Below are 24,321 nucleotides of genomic sequence, written 5' to 3' on the forward strand. Positions count from 1 at the left end.
CAAATATTACCTATTGTTTGGTATGTATCCTTCTGGCTTTACAGTAGCACACCCCACTCAACAGTGGCTATTTCTGAGAAGGAAATCGGGAGTAAAGGAATCCTATCACACTCTGCTTATTTATATACTGCTTGGATCTTTTACAAAAGGAATTAATACATTATGTAGATAATACAAATGGTTTCAATCATAATGATGCTCAAAGAAAACAGGGCAAAAGTTCCTAAGTGTGACCTCAATGGCCTCCTTGGAAGGGAAAAGTCTGATATATTAAACTACAGAACAATTATAAAACTTTTACATGACAAAAACATAAAACTGAAAGATATATATCCAAGCCAGGAAAATACTTTTAACAACAAAATGATTAATAAAATGATGCTATCATTTTATATACAAAAAGCGCTTACAAATAAATAAGAAGACATAAAATACATAAAAGACACAGGCCGCATATGTAAAAATTGACTATAGTCAGAAACAAGCAATTCCTTTGAAGAAAAAATGGCTAAAAGCACCAACAACAAAGTTAAGCCTTAATAACAAATAAATGTAAACTAAAACAGCAATATGATGGCAAGAACTAAAATGAATAACACCCAGTGATTAACTATGACAAGATAAAGCAGAAACTTTTACACACCAGTGATAGGAATGTAAATTGCTAACATGTGGACAACAAATTGGCATATGTAAATGATCTGCATGAAGAACACATCATAAAAGTTGCTTTCAAAGTTAAAACTGAGAAAAGGACTGCAGCCTTGGATGGCAGCGACGGCCCCCCCGAGATATATACCGTGGGAGCCAACAGGCCTGCTGTGCTCTTCTCCGCACTGAGCACACCTGCAGGATTACGCTCACTTCTGGGCACCAGGAACATGGACAAACTGAGCTATTTCCACAGTAGGACACCCAAATTAAGTGTGAGGGTGAGAAACCACGTCATACAATAAACAAATGAAAGAAAAGAGGACACTTTGCTTAAAAAGGTTTTAGGGAAGCTATCACAGCAATCCTGAAATATCTGAAGGCCTATCACATGGAAAACAGAAATTGTTTTATATTGCTCAGGAGGCCAAAGGAAAGTGCACTAGTACCCAGAGCTGTTAAATAATGAAACACTTATGCCTTACACAGTGAGATTTTAGTTACCCACAATCCCTGAGACAAAGGATCCATCAGAAACTTGGTAGAAAAGATTCTACTAGGTGGGAAAAGTTAGGTGTCTTGACCTCAGAAGTATTTTGCACTTCCAAGAGTTTAAGATATTTACAGATATTCCAGAACTACGACCACTACTCTATTCTCACTCTAGTGTCCAGAGTGCACCTACCTGACATAGACACCTTCTATACTAATCCATTCTGGGTCAGGCGAAGTCCTGTGCAGCCACCTGGGCCAGGAAGAACCATTCGGTCATTTCTACCATTTAATACCGTTAGTTCCATTTTCCCTCACACAAAAGCTTGACAGATACACAATGTGATCTAGAATCCCAGCATTGCCCTGGCCAAAAGCCTATCCTAGATACAGGATGCTTTCATAATTGTGATCTATTTTGTGTTCCCTGCCTCACCTCAGCTGTCCCAATTCTAGTTTTCCTTGCCCTGAAATCTGTGACATACTGCTGTCTGACCTTCTAAAACTGTCTTCTTCCTCCTTCACTCCAAGCCTAAGCACCTACCATGGTCAAAGTGCTGGTAGACCCTAGATGCAAAATACCCTTGTATCAGACACAGTTCCTGCACTCGGGGTGTTGACAACGGACAAAGAGAAATGATGGAGCTAACAGGAGCCCATATAGAGCCACAAGGAAGTGAAGCGACAGAACACTGCAGACAAGAGAAATCACTCTGCCTTTGTAAGACTGATCTGGGAAAAAAACAGAGATTATATTAGAACTTATAATTGAAGGACACAGAAGATTTCCACTGACAAAGACACAGGAAAAAGAAAATATGCTAAGTAAAAAACTAGCGTTAACAATGACATAGGTAAAAGTGATAGGAACACAGTTAATGACATCAGTAGGATAACGTGGTTGATTACAGAATGTGAACAGATAATTGAAGAAAAGTTTCTCTGTGTCAAAGAAAATAGAAAGAGCTTCTCCAAGGGAGGTAACACAATAAGCTCCAGAGGAAAGGCTTCCATGTGTTCCCCGCTGGACACAGAGCAGTAAGTGATACACTCAAATAGCATAAGGATTCCTTCCACCAAATGGAAAATGCTCTCTTTTTCCATTCTCACGGGGTTTTAAAGTCCCCTCCTGTCCAACAGTTCTGTGCCATCCCCGCATCAGGTACTAATAAGAAACTTTGGGGGGTGGGGGATGGGGTGGCTGGGGGATGGACACTGGAGACGGTATGTGCTATGGTGAGTGCTGTGAACGGTGTAAGACTGATGATTCACAGACCTGTACCCCTGAAGTAAATAATACCTTATATGTTAATAAAAAAGAAAGAAACTTTTAAAAAAAAAGAATTACAAACAAACAAACAAACAAACAAAACAACTCCAATCTGGCCACAGTGTGAGAAAGAAACAAAATATGAAGCATCATAAAATTGGCCATAAAGAAATCTCAGCTACTGGTCCAGGTGAAGTCCCTAACTCGAAAAATGACCTGTTTTCTAATGTGGAAGATAAATGGGTATAAGTCGAGATGCCCTCTTTTTTTTTTTTTTTTTTTAAAGATTTTATTTATTTATTTGACAGAGAGATGACCAGCAGGAAGAGAGTCGGGCAAAAAGAGGGGGGAGGCAGGCTCCCCACCGAGCAGAGAGCCTGATTCGGGGCTTAAGCCCAGGACCCTAAGCCGAAGGCAGAGGCTTAACCCACTGAGCCACCCAGGCGCCCCAAGTCGAGATGACTTCTTTTTTTTTTTTTTCTTTTTTTTTTTTTTTTTAGATTTTATTTATTTATTTGACAGACAGAGATCACAAGTAGGCAGAGAGGCAGGTAGAGAGAGAGAGGTGGAGGCAGGCTCCCTGCGGAGCAGAGAGCCCAATGCGGGGCTCAATCCCAGGGTCATGACCTGAGCTGAAGGCAGAGGCTTAACCCACTGAGCCACCGAGGCACCCCTCGAGATGACTTCTAATGTCTCTTCCAGCTTATGATTCTATACATGCACTTGACAAAAAAGGTTCAGCTATGTTTCTAGGTGATAGGAACTAAGCTGCTTGAAACCATCAGGTTCCTCAAATATAAATGCAGATGAAATTTCTACTTCACCTAACTTGTTATGAGCAATTCCATGACAAAATTAAGTGAACTATAAAACTTAAACAGGTTTTTATATCCATACATTGAAGCATATACTTATCAGAGTATAAGTCGGGTGACTTACATTAGACTAATCTTCCCACACATAAAATTATAAACTCTATATAAAATATACAAAATAACTAGTTGAAGGCAGTGGAAAGCACCAAAAGCAAGCAGAAACTGGAGGTATGGTGGCACCGGAAAAAAGGAACTGCACTGGGTGGGATCTGCATCAATGCGGCTTTCTGCTTGACCAGCTCCCCCATTCCATGCAATTAAGGTGGATACAATTTAGGCAGAAAACTATAGTCTTGCTCACTTTAGAGTCAGATGCTAGAGTCAGAGATGCCAAAATGGCTGGAAAGTAAGAGAGACAGCCCACAAACAAGTGAGACACATAAGGCAGCCCCAAAACCTAGAGGTAAATTCAACCCAAATTATGGCTAAACCTTGAGTTGTACATGCACAGAAAAGACTCCAGCAAGCCTGAAAGCGGAAATCAAAAAGTGGAGAAAAAAGCTGAGATTCCAGCTTGCTCTTCACAATAGGCAAAATAAAGTATTGAGTCTGAACAGAAGGACAGTGTGTGTGTGTGTGTGTGTGTGTGTGTGTGTGTGTGTGTGTGTGTGTACACATACACATATATATACAGGCAATATATATAATTACACAATTGTATATATAATATATACAATATATATAAACACACAGAGAGATTTTTTTAAATAGGACAAATAGAAAATAAATAACAAAACAGAAGACCTAAATTCAATCAAATCAACATCAACCATAGATTTGTTTTATATTTTAATAAGAGATATAACTAACAAGCCACAGCAGAAATAAAATGAGAAAGTAAAAAAATTCTAAACCCCAAAATTGCAGGAATATGGGAAGAAGGAAACTCAACCATATTAATAATTACCTTAATAAATATGAATGGTCTAAATATAAATGGTCTACATTAAAGCATAAAGACTGTCAAATGAGATCAAGAAAAAACAAAAACAAAAACAAACAGAGCCACACCCAAAAATATGCTGTATACAAGAGGCAGTTTAAATATAAAACACAGATAAGCTAAATGTAAAATAATAAAAATAATAATAAGTAAATAAATGTAAAATAACATTTTAAGAAGATATAAGATGTAAACATTAAGCAGAAAAAGTCTGGAGTGCTTATATTAATAACAGACATACTGAATTTCAAATCAAAGAGTATTATACCAAAAAAAAAAAAAAGATGGACATTTCATAAGCATAAAAGATGTAATATATCAAGAAGATATAATCATTATAAATGTGAATGCATCTGATAACAGAGCTTCAAAACATATAAAACAAAATAGACAGAAAAAAGAAACAGATAAATTCACAATCATAGTTGGAGATGTTACCTCTCTCTCAGTAGCTGACAGAACTAAAGAAAAAGAAATCAGTAAAGTCAGAGAAGATATGACTCACTATCACCCATGCTGACCAGACATTTATAAAACAAACAAACAAACAAACAAAACGACACCCAGAACAGCAGAAAAATCAAGAGAGACCATATGGTGGATCATAAAAAAAATTTTTTTAAATAACCAAAAAATTCCAGATGACTGAAATTTTACATAGTATCTTCTGTAATTACAATTAAATAGAAAGCTGAAATCAAAACACTAAGCTATATAAAAACCCCTGTATCTTTTCAAATTAAGCAACATTATTCTAAATAACCCCTAGTTCAAAGAAGAAATCACAAAGGAAGTTAGGAAACATTTTACACTAAATAATAATGAAAACATATTTCATCAAAACTTGCAGGACATACTTAGGCAGTGAAGTAAGATAAATCCATAGATTTAAGTGCTTATATTTTTAAAAAAGTTTTAAAATCAGTGATGTACTATTTTACCTTAAGCCAGAAAAAAAAAGAAACACAAATTAAAATGGTAATGAGCAAATGCAGTAAAACAGAAAAAAAGGACAAAGAAAACAAAGCAAAAAGTTGGCTCCTTGAAAAGCTTAGTGAAATATATTCTCCTAGTAAAGCTGACCAAAGGTAAGAAAAAGGAGAACACAGTTTACTGATATCAGAATTTAATAAAGATATTATCATTAGAGATCCTGCAAAGACTTAAATAACGAAATATTAAGAGCAACTTTATGCCAAATATATCAACAGCTTAGATGAAATGGACAAATTCCTAAAAAAAAAAAAAAAAAAATCATAATTTGCCCAAACTGACACAAGATGAAACAAAAAATCTGAATAGTCCTGTATCTAGCTATTAATGAAACTGGATTTATTATCAGAAATCTCACCAAAAATGCTCCAACTTAAATGGCTTCACTGATACATTTTACCAAACATGCCAAACTAAAAATAAACCATATCTTATGCAAATTCCTTCAAAAATTAAGGAGTATTTCCTAACATACATATTTTAGGAGTCCCATACCACCATTATACCAAAACCTGAAATGAAAATGACAGACCAACATAAATGCAAAAAAAAGATCCTTTACAAAATATTAGCATATCAAAACTAGTAAATTAAATATAATACATTGTGACCAAATGGGATTTATTCTAGCCATGAGAGTAATGCACCATATTAACAGAAAAATGGGAAAAATCAAATAGCCATTTCAGTAGACATGGGAAGACTTTTTGAAAAAAGTGAACACCCACTCATGATAAAAACACTCAACAAACTAGAACAGAAGGGAACTTTCTCAACCTGATTAAAGGCAGCAATAGAAAACCCACAACTAATACAACAGTGATTATTACATGATATTATGAAGACAGTGGTAGAATAAATGCTTTCCCAGTAACATGAGAAAGGCAACTGAAAGTCTACTCTTACCACTTTCACTCAAAATTGCACCAGAATTCCTAACCAGCGAAACAAGACCAGTCATAAACAAGTTAATTAAATAAACATAAATAAGTAAATAAATAAACAAGTTAATTAAATAAACATAAATAAGTAAATAAATAAACAAGTTAATTAAAGGCATTAGGATTGCAAAGGAAGAAGCAGAACTGTGGCTCTTTGAGATGACTTGACCATCTACGCAGAAAATTAGCAAAAAATTCACATTAGTAAAAGTAACTAACACAAATAAGTGAATTTAATGAGGTTGCGGGATACAAGGTCAATACACAAAACTCATGCTTATTGGGAAGCAGAGTGTGTGTGAGTATGTATGTGTGTGTGTGCACAACAGCAACACTACAGTTCTTTTTTTTAACACATTTATTTTGAGAGAGAATGTGTACACAAGCATGCAAGCAGGAAGAGGCAGAGGGAGAGGGTAAGAGAGAATCTCAAGCAGACTCCCTGTTGCACACAGAGCCCAGCTGCGAGCTCAATCTCATGATCCTGAGATCATGACCTGAAGAGAAACCAGGAGTCCAAGACTTGATCAACTGCGCCACCCTACCCAGCGCCCCAGCAGCTCTCAATTCTGTAACTCTAGAATGCATATGAAAGCTTATCATTTGATGGTTCTCTCCATTTGGTTTAACTTGTTTAAAATTTCCAAAATAAATGTATTCAAATTACGAGAAAAATAAACTTCACATTTTTTAAGGGCTGGGGGAGAGGGAGAGAGAGAATATTAACCAGGCTCCCTGCCCAACATGGAGCCCACCTAGAACTCGATCTCACAACCCCGAGGATCACGACCTGAGCCAAAATCAAGAATCAGATACTTAGGGGCGCCTGGGTGGCTCAGTGGGTTAAAGCCTCGGCCTTCGGCTCTGGTCATGGTCCCAGGGTCCTGGGATCGAGCCCCACATCGGGCTCTCCACTCAGCGGGGTGCCTGCTTCCTCCTTTCTCTCTCTCTGCCTGCCTCTCTGCCTACTTGTGATCTCTGTCAAATAAATAATAAATAAAATCTTTAAAAAAAAAAAAGAATCAGATACTTAATCAACTCAGTCACCCAAGCACCCCAAATTTCACATTATTGTAAATACAGTAAATCTCAGTGCTCCAATGCCTTTAGAAAATAAATTTAATTTTTTCAGGTTTATGCTCCATTTGTAACATCAACAGTCAAAATAGAGCTTCTCTAATCTATCATGTGATTTATTCAGTCACTATCACAGCTCTTTACTTTCTATGGAAAATGCTTGCTGCTGAGTAGTAAACAGAAAATCATACTATCATTTTCTATTTCCATAATCACTTGATAATTTATTTCAAAACCCACTTTCTGAATAAACATGAACAAAAGGTACACAAGTATGTAAAAAGTAAAGGAGAAGGTCCTTGGACTTGGATGAGCACCCAACAAATTTTGCATTTTGCTTTCCATAACAGCTTAAAATTGACTAGATCACAACAATCACACATTAAAATATAGCCCAGCTTACAATCTTCACATTACTAAAATATTCTGCATAGTGGCATTAAGCTATTTTGAGAGAAAACTCATAGACTCATGAAGTTTTAGCTTGGAATTACCGAACACTAACATTCCAATTCCTCTAAACAAATCATTTCAAAGAATATAAAACAAATATCATTCCAAGGTCACAATTTATTGATGTTCTTGAGCTGGAAACTATTAACTATAGAGCAAACTAAGGGAACAAGTTATTTGAAAGCACAAACTGGTTACATACATGAACACAACACAATGTTCGATTTGTTAGATACTGAGGCAACAAAAAGTGTAAGAAATATGCAGCATTTTCATCAATTCAAAGGTTTTTAATGATAAAACCACCTCTTCGATTTGTTAGCAATTTCAAAACAGTAAGGTTATGAGTTGACTAACAATACATTAGATTTTAACCTGTTATCAAAAAACTGGCTCGCCACATTTATGAGACTACTTACCTTTTTAAGAAACAGTACTATTAAGCGAATAGAATTTTATAAATTACAATCAGCCCTGGTTAATAGGATTGCAGTCTACTTAATTCTATAATTTAGACCTTTTAAGATGGTTAAATTTCCCACTTTATTAATGCGGTAAGTTTCTTCACAGCAAATATCACCACTGGCTGTAATGGGATAAAAACTAGGAGAGCAAAACTTTTGACATTAACTTTAGAGATCTACAGTACCAACTGGCTGGTCTGTGAAGGTGACCATCGATCTAACAGGCATTTAATAATACACATGCAGGTATCTCCTGCGCTGATGTACAACTGAACTATAAGGTTCTCTCCCACACAAAAGAGGAAAATGCAGGTGGCCCTGGAGTCTCTGTGTGCTATACATAATGTTTTCTTTACTGTCATCTCCAACACCAACAATCCCATGTCCAGGTGTTATCCCAATTAATACTTACCATTTTGTAATTGCTCCAGAAATGTATAGAACAAAAAAAAAAGGTTTCAATATCGATATATCACCAATCACCAAAATTAGGAAAGCATTTGTCCAACACAGTACCATTAATTATCTTTAAATCTATTTTTTTCCTTTCCAGGATCATATTTACTAAAGACTGACTTATTTACATTGAAAATACAAATAAAATGAGATTCTCTCTGGACAGGAGCTAACAAGAACTGATTCCTAACTACAAGTTTGAGGAAAAGGACTGATATTCAAGGTAAGGGATGATATAACTTTTCTATTAGTACTTTTATTAATAGTTTAAACACTCCAAACATATTAGCTCATAATGCCTACCACCATACTGTGAGGTAAAGAAGGCAGATGTTATCGTATTTATTTTCAAACAAGTACACCCAGGTTCAGGAGATCAAAATCTATCTGCTCAGGGTGAACAGGCAACAAATAATAACACTCTTTTAGAAGAAATTCTTTGAACAAAAATACAGCCAAACAACATCAGACTACCTAATGAAATTTGCTTGACTAAAACACAAAGTTATTATTAAAATCATACTGAAAATCTCTTAAGGAATAAATTAAGAACGGTGGAAAGAAAAAATGCCCAGTTTGGTTTCCCCTAATATTTCAACTAATACTTTCAGGAGTCCAGTTAAAACTGCCATCACAAATCTTCATTCAGTGACTCTAACTTGTCTTATGTATAGGGAAAATACATAAATAATACAAACAGAGGACACGACCAGCAATTTCAGTCTTTCATTCCAAGTACAAACACAGTCACAGGAACCACCAGATACCTAAGGAATACTAACACCACCAAAAAAAGAACCAAAATAAACAAACTGAAAAAGTTACTCAGACAGGAGAAAAAAGTTAAAAATAAAGTCTAATTAGTGTTCTAAGATTAAAGATTGTATTATATCTGTAAAATAAGAGCTGGCTATGAACTATAAAGAATTCCCAGAAATATAAAGTAATAGCTTAAATAGATTAACTCAGTAAAGGGTTCAAAGAAAAAGTCAAGGAAATCTTCCAGAACAAGGCAGGAAAACAAAGACATGGAAGTGAAAGAAAAATTGTAAAACCTGAACATTGATAATAGATGCTCTGGGGGGGCAGGCCGTAAAGGAATACAGAGAACACAGAAGGGAAGAAATAATGAAAGAAATACAGAAGATTCCCTAGAACTGAAGACATATGCCCACATATCCAAAAGGTGCACCAAATGCTTTACAGGAAGAGTTAAAAGAACTACATCTCATCCTCCTTAAATTTCATGTCAAAGACAAAAAGGCATGGCCACAACAAGCTTCCAGAGAACAAAAACAGGTTACCTAGAAAGAAATTACTACTATTAGCATTAAGCCTCTTATCAGTGAAACTGGTTACCAAAAGGTAATGTAACGCAACCTTCAAAATTCCGAAGGAAAACTACTGCACAACTAAATTCTATACCCAGCTAAGGTATGTCCTGGGTGTCAAAGTGAAAAGTACATTTTTGAATACTCTGTTGACAAGCACCCTCCACATATTCTTTCTTTAAAAAGTACTCCAGGAAATTAAAAAAAAAACCTTCTAGAACATGGTAAAATAAATCCAAAACAAATGGGAAAGACACGAGGTCTAAGAAAGCAGAGAACATGTCCAAGAATGCAATTAAATAACATGCTATTAGCTAAGCATCATACCCAGAAGAAAGTCAGTTACCAATAAAATTTCAACAAATACTACGATTAAAAAACTGGATACCCAAGTAGTATGATGAAGAAGACAGACTCTCTTTAACCAACGGTTGGGGGCGGGGGGGAGCAACATGGCAACTGGAAAATCCAGGAAAAACAGGTATAGCCCCAACTAGAAGCCAAACTAAAGTACGACCTGATCTGGAATACCAACATTTGTTCCCTACGGCTCTTAACACACCATACCTGTCACACAACTTTCGTTAGCAGCAGGTAGTATGTACTTATCACACTATTGATTACTGCTGCTCCAAATCAACACGTGAAACTATTACAAACCTTGGCGACATTAAATAAATGTTACAGTTGACACAACCTGGGAGGGGACCATGAGGAATTCGGGGGAAAGATTGGGAGGGGTACTAATTTTTCTCAACTCATAAAATGACAAGTTTAGAGATGATGCCTAAGTATCTTCTAGAATTAAGAGTGCCAAGTGTTGGAAGTATAACCATGAAGCCCTCTCCCCTCCTTCAGGAAGGAAGGAAGAGAACAGGTATTACAAGTTAAATTCTTTATTTTCACAACGGTGATATATATACTCAATTATGTAAGATTACTCAAATATAAAGCTTAGCATAATATACATAAAATTGAGATAATAATCACCAAAAAAATTAAAAGTAGAAAAGGTCTAAAGTGGTTATATCCCAGAAGAGAAACCAGTCTGAAGAAGTAGAGAGTAGAAAAGACTGTTTCTTATCATTATATACCTTTGTGTACTGCTAACCAATGTAAGAAAAACACAACAAAACCTTTGTCCATTTTTTCTTGTTTCTGTATCTCACGCACTATATACCAACCTTCTCTTACGGTAGTTCAGACAAGACACAATTAGCTAAACAAACTCAAGAACCACCCTAAATCCCTGACAAAATGCGGTGACCACAATAGTTTATACTGGTGTTAAAACTCTCAAAACACATCCACATCCACTGTCTTACTTAATCCTCGCACTGGTCTTACAAGAGCAGATTTTAGAGCTTAATAAAGTATTACTCCAAAAGGTTTACCTGATTTGCCATCCCAAAGAAAGTAAGAAAGATAGAATAAATGTTAATTGGCAAGTTAAAAATAAAGAAAAAATACCTTGACACAGCAGTGAAGTCTGAAAATGCCTCCTAAACTATATAATAGAACATACAATAAATGAAACAACAGTAAAATACTGGCTGAAACAGTTTTTATCGTGAAACACACACTTACCACATGACCACAATCTCATTCGTAGGTTACTGCCCAAGAAAAAATGAAAATACATCACACCAAGATACACACTCCCTTGCTCATAGCAGTTTCATTCGTAACAGCCAGAAACCAGAAACAACCCGACTACCCATCAGCTGGTCAAGAGATAAATTGTGTTATGGCCCAACTATGGAATGTGACCCAACAATAAAGAAACAAACTGATGATATACACAACAACACGATGAATCCTTGAAGTACTGCGCTACGTGAGAGTGACCAAACAGAAAAGGCCGCAGGCCTCTATTGATGAGAGATATTAGAAAAGGAAGATTCCAGTGGTATCACATCAGTGGTTGTCAGGGTTGAGGAAAGAGGACTGACTGCATCGGGGAATAAGGGCACTTCTGGGGAGACAGACATGTCTGCTGTCATACCTGTAGTGCTTGTTACACTACTGCATGAAGGCAGCAAACTCATCAAAGTGTACACGTAAAATTGGTGAATTTCATTGTTCTGGAAATAATAACTCAATAAGGTTGATTTTTTAAAACTCAGGCATACATAATCCCATTTAACTTCTGACAACAGCTTTTCAAGCATAGGAATTAACTACGACCCACAAGGAACACTGCAATCACGTATTTAAAAGGCAACTTTTAATCAGAACATAGATCCAGTACACGGAATTAAAGAGTCCTGACAGTAAAACAGTCCTCATGCTACTCAATGTGGCCACGTGGATACACACTTGTTGCCTGGCAACTGGTCTACCCTCCAGATTTCTTGATAAACATATTGACCACATTAGCAGGTGACCTCATAGAGGATAAACTAAGCTTTATGTTGAAGAGTTCTTCCGTTAATATTAGAGAAGAATAATAGTGCATTTGAATTATTTACCTAAAGTAGGAGTGAACAAGAAATACTAAAACTAGATCATGAAAAATAAAAATATGAAATGAGACATAAACACACACACACACACACAACACAAAACTTTTTCTTCATTTGGTCTTTTACTTTCAGACTCTCCTTACCTAACTAACAGGACGGGTGAAACCATGAGTGTGAGGGAGAACTCTTTCCCTTTAAGCTTGTAAGCCCCTCCCCTGCTACCGCCCAGACCGGCTTAATATAAATTTACATGTCTTTAAATGCTGATGAGTTAGACACTTTTCTAGGTATCAAATAATCCGAAAGACATCTCTCTGGATTGTAGAATCTGTGGACATGGAAAAACACAACATGAACTTTCTGTAACACAACATACCAGGAGGCCAAGTCTTCGTAACGTTGATGATAAATTATCAAAATCAAGAATTACGAAGAATCCCTAAATATCAAGCAAATTCCTCACACATAAGTTAAATATTTCTCTCTTACTGGACTTTGTGAACAGCTATGGAACAAATACCAAGTTCCAGGACACCAGTGACCGTTAGCACACTTACCAAGCATACTACTTTCAGCTTTGGTGAGTACTTACCCCTCTTCTGAACCCAGCCTTCTTTCACAACGGTAACATCGCTCATGATGGCTCCCCTCTGAGCCCCCAACTTGGAGAAATGCTACTTTGTGGTATCAGCTTTGGGGTTTGGATTCTCTGCTGCTGCTGCTGCTGCCCTTCCCACTCTCTAGTGATGACTCAGCCTGGAAGGAAGTATTGAAGAAAGAATTTCTTTTTTTTCCATTCTTGCAACTCACATAGCAATAACAAACAACTAATTCTTTGTAAATGTCTTCAACTGGCCTGACCTCACATAAAACTCTAACTTCTCAAACTGGGGAACTCATTTACTCAATAGTTCTAGAGTGAACGTGCTTCCCTGGGCTTATGACAGATTTCAAACGATAGTGAAACTTTTAACCTAAGAGGCTGTAACAGAAATGTCTTAAGAAAACCACTGTCACACCTATGCAAAGAATACAGAACATCTGTTCAGTGCTATGTGTTGGAGGTGAAAAGGGGAGAGACTGAAAGTTGGGGGAACTAAAAGTAAACTTTCGTGTATGTCTAGTTCCGAAATCTCTGGGGATTTAGGAATACTTATGGCAAAGCAATTGTGACTGTTTTTAATAGCTGTATTTTATGGAAAACACAATGTGCTAAAAACCAGCACTTGCATATGCTTACTTTGCCCATACTCCAAGAAATATTTTAGACAATCAATGAGTTAGATGACAATGAGTTTTTGGATAACAATCAATAAATTATTATAAATACTACGGAGTCCATTATTTTTTAAAATACACGAAGTGAAACAAAAGGAATATGAAAGAGGAAAAAAGTACGGGGTATCCAGGCTGTGTCAAGAACAGCTGCTTACATCTATCATTCTCAGGAAATCCTCACAATAAACCCAGGAGGGCACCATTAACTTCATTTCACAGACGAGTAAACTGAGGCTCGCACAGATTAAGCAGCGTGCCTGACTTCGACACGACTACTGCATGATGGAGCCCAGATCTGACCCAGGCCATCACACTCCAGAACCCACATTTGTAACTCCAAGACTCTACTGCCTTCAGATAAAAAGAAGCCAGAATCAAAGTCTACATATTTGTAAAAGGGCCACAAATTTAGCAGGAAAGCTTTTAGGAAGCAAAGCAAATGAGACACAATCAGTTTTAATATTCGCAAGATCCATAAATATTTTTTAAAAGAAAAAAAGTTGCTTCAGAAGGAATAGTTTTTCTTGGGATAAAAATCTGGAATTTATCCCATGGGTCTCTGTAAGATAACTTGCTGTATAATAAACAAAGTCCCCAAAAGTATCCTCATATATACACTAATGAGTTTTACAGGGCTATTTCTCATTGTCCCTCTCAACCTAAAAAGGAAAATGCGAAGATAAAACAGACTTAAAAATATTTCCACAGAAAGGGACCAAAACATGTAGTCCAGGGTACACTGGCATTATATGTCCAAAAGCACAGGCATAAATGTTAGATAACCAGAAAAATGGACAGATGGACTATATAACTACACTATTTTCTTAGACTGGGTTTTGTTAATAGTCCATAGCAGCAAGTTCAAGGTTAGACTCCCTATCTATTACTGGAACTGAATCATGGGTCATTTTCCAATGCATATTAAGTAGAAAACCTAATCACGTAGCAGTGAGGAATCAAAACTAACATCTTTTTTTTTTTTTAACATGTTGCTTTTTTTTTTTTTTTTAGATTTTATTTATTTATTTGACAGACAGAGATCACACGTAGGCAGAGAGGCAGGCAGAGAGAGAGGAAGGGAAGCAGGCTCCCCGCTGAGCAGAGAGCCCGATGTGGGACTCGATCCCAGGACCCTGGGATCATGACCTGAGCCAAAGGCAGAGGCTTTAACCCACTGAGCCACCCAGGCGCCCCAAAACTAACATTTTCTTAAGAAAGCTTGACTAAGTTTGTGTGGCTGAATAGAAAAGCATCCCCACACGTGCCCTCAGCACCTACAAGTAAGGCCAAGACAGTCCTCAGAAGCAATGGGGTCTGCCACTGCAGAGAAAGGGATACTAGAATCTAAATGTATTTTCCCAAAATATGTTTGAAAGAACACCAAGAGAAATTCCAGGGTGGCGAGGGCAGGGTGGGGGGGCGCTGGGGAGAGAGAAAAAGAAAAAAAAATTCTTTGGTCAAGTGAGTTTGGGAAAAATTCTACGAACTATTCTTTCTCTTGAAACATCACTATTAAACTATTAAAGATATAAAATATGTACAACCTTGTTTATCCCAGCAAATCCTCAACTTATTGAACCTACAGGGCTCTTTTTTTTTTCTTTAGATATCAAGAGGAACACATTTTATGAAATGGCCACAGAACTCAAAGCAAGACTCATTTCATCACTAAAAATGGGCAAAAAAACAAAAACAAAAAACCTTCAATAAAGAATCCAAACATTATTTTAATTTGATTTCTATAACTTCCTGAAAACTGGCTCCATAATACAGAGCCAGGTAACTAAAAGGGTTACCTCCTTCTACTACATAAATAATTATGAGGACATTAAGTATCGGAGTTCCTAGCGCAAACTGAGCGCTTCAGGTGAGCTGCGCGCCGTCCATCTCTTTGGTGGCACCTGTAGCAAGGGACCTCAATCTCATTCAAGCCCTTCTTGGTTCCTGACTATAAAGTGGTATTATCTGGATAGAAAAAATTCCTATCTTAATATTCTTGGGATTGGAAATGGAACAGATCAGGGGTGAGCATTCAGTAATAACCAAAAAATGATACCACTCCAATAAACATATAAAATATCTTCCTTTCTAGTAAAATAATCTGCATTACAACACACCTATGGAGAACACTAAAGAAAAGTCCTTTCAAAACTCATTCCATTTTTTAAGCTGACATTTCACTGTTGGAATCTCAAAGCAGGAAAGGACCTTCATTTTACAACTGAGGAAACAGAGTTCAGATGGATGAAGAGACTTGCCCAAGGTCGCACAGCTGCTTTCTGAGGGAACCAAGAGCAGAGAACCATGCACACGTTCTTTCCACTAGCACCACCGCTTTGGTACAAAACAACATACTGAAATATCCAGATCAACCCAAATCAATGAGTTTTGTTTTAAAATGAAACTGTTTCGGGATGCCTAGGTGGCCCAGTCCTTGAGTGTCTCACTTTTGGTTTCCACTCAGGTCCTGATCTCAGGGTCTTGAGATCAGCTCCGTGCTCAGCACACAGTCTGCTTGACAGTCTTTCTCTCTCCCTCTCCCACTGCCCCTCCCCACTCTCAAATAAATTTTTAAAAAAATAAGTGAAATGAAACTTTCAAAAAACTAACTTTTAGATAAAAATATTTATTGGTGCTTTTATATTTAATGTGTTGAAATGTATGTTAAATCAACAGGACAAAACTTACAATCATCATCAGGACCAGTAAACCCACTCATTATGGAAGTGGCTTTATCCAACTGCATCTTAAACTCTTACCAAATTCTACCCATAATCATAACATTCAGCTTTAAAGTTGCTCCTGGGACTCTCAGCTAAAATGATACCTTCTTTGAAAACACCTTAAAAGACATTCAAAGTATACTACTGCAGAATCATGGCCAATAGGCTAGAAATAAATGCTGTCCTGTGTGCAAAACACAATGCTAATGACTCTTAAGCAATCCACCATATTCTTCGATTTAATTTCCCTACAGTGGCAACCCACTTGCACCAAGTCATCTATGCTCTCCCACTCCCATGTTCCACGTGGCTAAAAACACTAATCTGCCAAATGATGAGCTGGACATGAACTTCCCCTCCTCCTACGGCCCCGGCTTCTCCAGAAATACATTCTATCCAATGAGCTCTAAAAGACAAAATTTGGTTTCTTTTTCTTTTAAGCCTAATGCATTAAATATTTCATTGTTGAATAATCTGATTTTGTCTATTCTTTAAAAAAATGTCATACAAAATTCTTGGCAGATTCAATTTAGAATTTATACAAAGCAGTTAAACTAAAGGTACTTTCATTCAAAACTATTTGAGAATTTGATGATAACAGCATTTGAATATCACTTCACAATTTACAAAACACTTTCACATCTTGTACCTCATTCGATACCATTACTATTTAGTAAAGCAATTTGACAGTGCGGGGCACATAAGACACGCCCAACAAATACAGAAGAAATGAATGAGTGGATGAATGAAAGAGCACAATTACAGCTTTACATAACTAATGAAGAACAAACACACTAGAGAAGTTAATATTATAAGAAACACAGAGAGCAGTATCATGTCACCTTAAATACAAACCTGAACTCAAATGTTATAAAAGCATCTACACAGAAGTAATTTAAATTACAATAAATATCCTTCCTTATTCCTTAAAGTATGTTTACTGTAGACCTCCACTAATTGTGAGGACTGGCACACATTAAAATTATGCTCCTTTTCTCCATGTTTTTTGATACTTTTTGTTGAGAGGAGGCCAAGTTTCAACTCCCAAAATTATCTTTGTGGAAGAAAGAAAGAGAAAGAATGGCGTATCTTCTTAATGACATTCATAACAATTTTTAAAAGATATTTGCTTCCTTAAGGCAAAAACCATTCAGTTTTAAGCAATAATCAAAGTTCTTCAAATGTCTTTCCAAAATCTCATTCACTCAAGTAACATTTACATGTAATCAGTAAACAGGTATTGACTGCCTACTCTGTGACAAGGACCACACTGAGTATACACAGAGGCAAGCAAAACAAAGGTTTGAAAAAAATCTTTTCCAAGTAATAATTTGTTATCAAAGTGCTTTCACATATTTGTGAATTTGACTCTAGAAAGAAATCTGTCCAGTAGCTACAGCATCTACAATTCTGAACCTAGGCAAACTGTGACCAACCAAATATGACATTATTTCCTTGCCGTTACCATAACCAGACAAGTAACAAGTGTGACCACCTGCAATTCAAGTCTTCTATCAGTTAGGTATGCTTTCTACCAAATAACCCAATAGGAATTCTCAGAAGTATGTGTAACATTTGTGAATATCGCTGTGAATATTTTTTCTGTATTGAGTTATTTTTCAAAAGTCCAGTAAACACAATGTTTTCAAATAAATTAAAAATCAAATATAACTGCAGCATCACAAAGGAAATGACACCAACAGAAGACCAGAAGGTTGACAAAGTTAAAAGGCATGCCAGCAATTTTCTTTTTTACAAATTAGAACAAGATTCACGGGTTAGCAATTTCCTACATGTTAATTTCTAAGTTCAAAGCCACAATACTATCCATAATACAACTTCCTCTAAACCATATCCTTGGCTGTAAATAATACTATGAAGAATATACTTGCCCTGCACCACGACTTTTTATATCCTTCAGCTATGCCTAGCCAAACTGAATTAATGAAGGTCTACTAAGGTACAGAGACAAGAGAATTATGCTACTTTGAAATACAAATGATTGTCAAGGGTAACCATACTACAATTCTACCCTATCTACAGATTTCAAGAAATAGGTGAAACTAACTTATGCCATAATAAATGCCTGAAGTCATATGAAACTCTCTAAAGGATTCAAGGGAAAGGAAAAATACTGAAATAAAGGGAATTTCAAGACAACTTGCTCTGCACTTCAAATAACTCTCAGGCTATCTGTCCCTCTCACAAGTTGCTATCCTGTTCATAAACCTGTCATATGGGGAAAGTGAGCCACAAAACTTTCTTCAGAATGCGGTAACAGACTTTATGGATTTTCTTAAAACTAATAGATATCTTCACTGTTTCATCCTACAGGAAAATACTTGAATTGGCATAAGCAAGATTTCCAACTTTCACGCAAAATTTCAATTCTTTCAATTCATAAATTTTAAAATATTCATACAAAAGTGGAAAGTATTTCTCCTCTTCTCTACCTCGGTTTAGGGCATTTGAATGCCATTTGAACCAACACATCCATGAGTAACCAAACTAAAAACAGACAAACAAACAAACAAAAACCTTGTGCTGGGTGCTATATTTAATATTCTAACTTGAAGCAACTAGGAAAATGCCTATTGGATTCCTCTGGTTCACCTAAACCACTGAACAAGCCATAGACAAATGATCTCCTACCTTTCTCATATTAAGTGTGGCTTGTCTCTATGTGAAGGCACCTGTAATACAACAGAAAAAGGTTGAGGGTTGCCCCTGAAAGAATTTCGGTTGCACAGGAAGCCATACTTTTCCAAAACACATATAAAATCCTTCTAAAATCTGCCTTGGGGACCTAGTTGACAATAAAATGAAAAAAAAAAAAATCCACATATATACACAAAATACAGTTGGTATATGGTCCATTAAACGTCAAGAATCAGCATGACGGATTTTACCCCGGATTAAACTGAGAGTTAACCCACAGGTATGGAATCCTTTAACAAAGTTCATCACAGTGGTGCATCAAGAAGAGCACTGGGCAGGCCCAGAAACTGGGGTCCCCGTTCCCAACTCCAACCCACCCTGAGTAACGCTACATCAAGTCCTTTAATTTCTCTGTGCTTCACTTTTCTTAGCCATAAAAATAAAAGTGTAGCATTAGACAAATAGCTTCACAGCTCTTCCAGAGTTGGTATTTATGATTCTTCAATTTCAAATCCACCAAGCATCTACTTCGCTTATATACGGCATCTCTGGTGACACCATCATGATTATACACAGTTTCTGTTCTCAAAAGTTGAATACATAGTTGGGAAGATAAAATATCAAAACATCCATCTTACTTAGACAAAATTCGAACTGAACTCCAGTTCTGGCAAAATACCATCTTCCTCCCCTTCCCATCCCCTAGAGTTCTGAACAGAGTCAGAGCCTTAGAAGTCCTCTATAGATTTCTTCTGGTCAATCATTTTACTTCTCCCCCTGAATATTACTAAAATAAACCCACTTACAAAATGTGAAATCTTGGCAGTTGGTGATAGCTAAATATAAAGAAAGTACTGAAAAGACTACTAAAAAGCAAATCTATGGGTCAAGAAACATGTATTAATTTATCTATCAACTACTACGTGAAGGTTACCTGGCAAAGGAAACCTATTTACATCTAAATACCAAAAGACTAGGGCACTGCAATAACATATGTAAACAACTGAGGCACTGAACTTGGTCTCTGAAACAAATGAAATGAAAAAGACTGTTAAGAGTCTGTCGATAATACTTTTTTTTTACTCTATTACTGAGATTTCTATGGAAATCATTGTACTACATTACTGAAACTGAGTATGTCACTGGGAAGTCTAATGAGAGGTATAAGCAACTTAGGCGAAATGCTAAGGAAAAAAAGTGTTTCGGAATGAGGACAGTCAAAACGGAAATGGCTTTTTATAATGCCTCATTAATAAGTGTTTTCTCTTGTGAAAACCACTTTCATAAGGTAGCAGGGGCTGTTGTGAAGATTAAACCAACGGACACACATTAAGCACCTAGAACAGCGCCTGGTACTGGCAAGTGCTCACCAGGCACTGGCTGGTATTGCCCCTAAACCTGACCTCACACTGCCGAAAGACCACAGTAAAATTTTTAGTTAACATCATATGATTCAGGGCTGTCCTTCCAGGTGACTACAGAAGAGTGTGTGGTGTATAAAACGAGTACTCAGAACACCAAGGCACACTCCTGAAACCTGGAGCTAAAAACAGAGCAACTTCAAATGATTTAATTATTCTAACACAAACTTACAAAAATTCATTGTGTGCATTAAAATGTATGTTAAGAAAAACAAAAATGCCAGTCAAATTATAAGACTGATTCGATCAAAACAAATGAAATGGTTTATTTTTCTGTCTTGAATCTTACAGTATTCAAATATAAATTATTGCAAATTAAGCATTTTTTAATGCTTAAAACTTAATCACATTATAAAGGCAAGATCCTATCAAATCATGCAAAAAATCCAATTAACATGAGTTAACAATAACTGCCTTATCGTCTCAAGGGTGAATTCTTGATCTAAAAAAGTTTAACAACAAAGTGTAGCTATCTTTTCACAAAAATATGCAAAGTTCAGGTAAACTCTAAACTTCCACAAAATCAATTTATCAAACAGGTTCCTCTTTTTAAAGAAAACCAAATAGTTGGAAATTTCCATTGAATTTTTAAGAAATAAAATCTCTTGTATGTTTAAATCAAAAGCCAGAGTTTAAAAAAATCTTAAATCTCTACTTTACACGAGATTCTATTATGCCAAGTACATTTGTCCTAGGATATGTTTAACCAGAACATGTTTAGATTTGCAATGATTCTGAAAACAAATTCTCTTTCTAATGGTAGTAATCTTCTGAATGATATGTAAATAAGGAAAGTTTTTAATCAAACTAGCTCTGGCACACAGTTCACACTCAAATATTTGTTGGAAGAATGAATGAAATCTTATTTAAAATATTTTACAGCTATAAACCTACATAAACCAAAAACTCTAAAGCTGAACCCTTGAGCACCTTCACATACACAACTTAAACTAAGAGTCAATGTCAAACCAAAAACGAATTTTCAGTTGGATAACAGCTCACTAAGGTAATTCTTACAGAAAGACTAAGCATAGGGCACAAAATGGATATAAGTAATAGTTTCCTAAGTTTTTTGCAGAATTACTTTAGGTGTTTTTTAAATGCTATTGGAAAACCTACTACTGCAAACACCTACCACAAACAAAACATAGCAACTGAAAACTATAGTTCTACACTCATCTAAATTCTAATGGTGTCTCATTCATATGATATATGCACTCCCTCACTTAAAAATTAGAAGCACAAGCCAACCAAAGATATTGGGGTCAACCCTAGTGAGACCAACAAAAAGCAGATCTTCAAATACAGTCTATGTGGTAAACTTTCCAAGTCAAGATTATGTGTTGCCAAAAGAAAAACAAAAACAAAAACAAAAAACGACACTCCTGATATGCATCTTCCAAAGTACTGCACATTCATCTCAGAAATCAAATAATTTACCAAGAATTAGATTTCTTAATAAAAAATGCATTCCTGTCTTAGACAACCACTTCCTGAATGTGTGTTGGTTTTGGACGACCACCGCCTGGGATATTCATATTCATTTATACGTATTTTGCAATGATATTTAACTTCTGAAAGCAAACTTTCCTAAGCCAGGTTTACTGGACTCTTCTAGCTTTGGCTTTTTCAACTATTTCCTAACAATGTATAACCTAATTTAATGAGTTTCCACCAAAACCCAAAGGGGGGGGGGAGTAGTAATTTACAATTTACAGTAATTTACATCTTTATAAAAGATATAAAATGACCATGCCTTCCCAAATATGGAACATATATCTAACTTGACGATTTCAAGCACTTGGCAAGGTATTAAACTGCAAAAAAAGTCATCATGTCACATGTCTTAGCTACAGGATGAACTAAAAAAGTGTGAACATTTTCTTAATAGTACTACTTAATACAGATACATAGGTTCCGCTGTGAACTTATCTTTGAAAATGTAATCCATTACAAACTACTGGGCTCTCGACCAATTACCACACTGGTGAAATGAGTTGGTTTTATTTTCATAAGGTTCTCCTGATGCAAAAAAAAAAAAAAAAAAAAAATGGGAGCATCCTACCCTTGGCTTCTGGGAAAGCCTTTCCTCTGCTTTAAGATAAACAGTTAATATCGGTATTGAAGACCTGGCCCCAAAGAGACTCAGTCCAGCCTAAGTGAAGATCCCCGGGGTAATCCCAAACAAGGAGTGACCCCGCCTGAGAGTCAGGGTGAACCCGGCGACCGGCCAGGCTTCAACTTTGGGCTCTGAGGGCCCAGCCAGCATCATGGCTGATGCAGACCCGATGCGCAGGAGGAGGAGGTGGACGAGGAAGAGGCTGGTTTGTTTACTTGCAGCCTGAGCCGCCGCCACCGCCAGCAGCTACAGCATCACTGGATCCGCCAAACCCAGCATCTTCCGCACATTTCTATTCTTAGCACACACCTCCCAAGCGGATTAAAACCCCACTACTATTAAAAACACAGACGAGCACGTTACCCACCTCCCACACACACCCCCACCCACCCCACCCCTCCTCCCCTCTCTCCAGGGCAGTCTTTTCCTGCGCGCCGGCTGCCGGGGAGGGTGGGGAGGAAGGAGACCCCGGGGGACGCCGGTGCATCCTCGCCTGCACCCCACCCCGCGCGCGCAGACAGCCCCCGCGCCGGGGAGCGCGGCAGACGGCCCCCTCCCCCCAACCCAAACACGCCGGCACCCGCGCTCCCCGCGTTATATAAGCCCGCCGCCGCCCCCGCCCGGCCGGCGCCCCCTCCCCACGCCGCGCGGCCCCGGCCGGCGGGGAGCGGGAGCTGCGCAGGGACTGGAGGCGCCAGGGCCGGGGCAGCGCAGACGCGGCCGGTACCGCTAGGCCGGGAACACCCTCCCCGGCCCCCCGCGCGCCGCCGCCCCCCAGCTTCCCCCGGAAAGTGAGGGGGTGCCGGTGTCAGCGGCGCCGGGCATCCCCCGGCCTCCCCACCCACACCCACACCCGAGCCTCCGGTGACCCGGCCCCCGCCCACGCCCCCGGCGCGGTGACAACCCAGACGCCCCCGCCTCCCCCCCCCAACCCCGCCGCCGCCTCCCCCCCCACCCCGCCGCCGCCTCCCCCCCCCCCCCCCCCCGGGGGGGCGCGGGGGGCGGGGGGCCCGGGGGGGGCGGAGGCCAGGCGGGGAGGGGGCGAGCGGGGGGCGGTGGCTGTTACCTGCAAAGGCGGCGGCGGCGGCCCCGCAGCTGCTCGGGCGGCGGCGGAGGATGGAGCCGGGGGGGCGGGGGGAGGAGAGGGGGCGACTCGGGGGTCCCCCCTTCCTCCTCCTCCCCTCCTGTCCTCCCCCCACCCCGCAGAGCCTCTGGCCCCCCTGGAGCCCGGTGAGGCCGGCGGGAGGGCAGGCGAAGGCTGCAGGGGAGGGAGGAGGGAGCCGGCCGGGCCGGGCCGCGAAGCTGGAGCGGGAGGCGGCGGCGGCGGCGGCGGCGGGAGGGGAGGGCGGAGGGAGGGCGGCGGCGGGGGGAGGAGGAGGCGGAGACTCTACATGGGAATCGGATATCGGCTACAAATTCAATTCATCACCAGAAAACACCGCTCGGGCGGGGGCCGGGTCACGCCGGCGAGGCGGCGGCGGGCGGAGGCTCCGGGCCTCGGGGCGCGCCCGGCGCGGGTCGGGGGTCTGCGGCCTCCTCTGGGGGTGGGGGGCCGCGCCTCCCCGCGGGGGTGGGGGTACCCTGCCGCCGCCTCCCCGCCCCCTCCTTCCTCCCTCCCGGGCCGCCGCCGCCGCCGATCGTTTCTCGCCGCCGCCGCCGCCGCCGCCGCCGCGGGGCTTGTTGTTGACTTTGAGGAAAACTCCTGACGTCA

At 38.9% G+C, this 24,321-nt stretch overlaps 1 protein-coding gene across 1 annotated transcript in view; it reads right to left on the bottom strand.

Moving 5' to 3' along the window:
- The window catches only part of LOC111150885 (AKT serine/threonine kinase 3), a 314,865-nt gene extending 291,164 nt beyond the window's left edge, over window positions 1–23,701 (bottom strand). Inside the window, exons 1-2 of the mRNA XM_022508564.1 lie at window positions 23,677–23,701; window positions 13,004–13,167 (exon numbers count right to left, since the gene is read on the bottom strand). Of these exons, the coding sequence (XP_022364272.1) occupies window positions 13,004–13,049 (46 nt within the window). The 5' untranslated portion in view covers window positions 13,050–13,167; window positions 23,677–23,701. The remainder of the gene's footprint in view (window positions 1–13,003; window positions 13,168–23,676) is intronic.
- Between the last annotated feature and the right edge of the window lie 620 nt (window positions 23,702–24,321).

Source organism: Enhydra lutris, unplaced genomic scaffold (assembly GCF_002288905.1).
Source record: "Enhydra lutris kenyoni isolate GAN:26980312 unplaced genomic scaffold, ASM228890v2 scaffoldscaffold24, whole genome shotgun sequence".
NCBI lineage: Eukaryota > Metazoa > Chordata > Mammalia > Carnivora > Mustelidae > Enhydra > Enhydra lutris.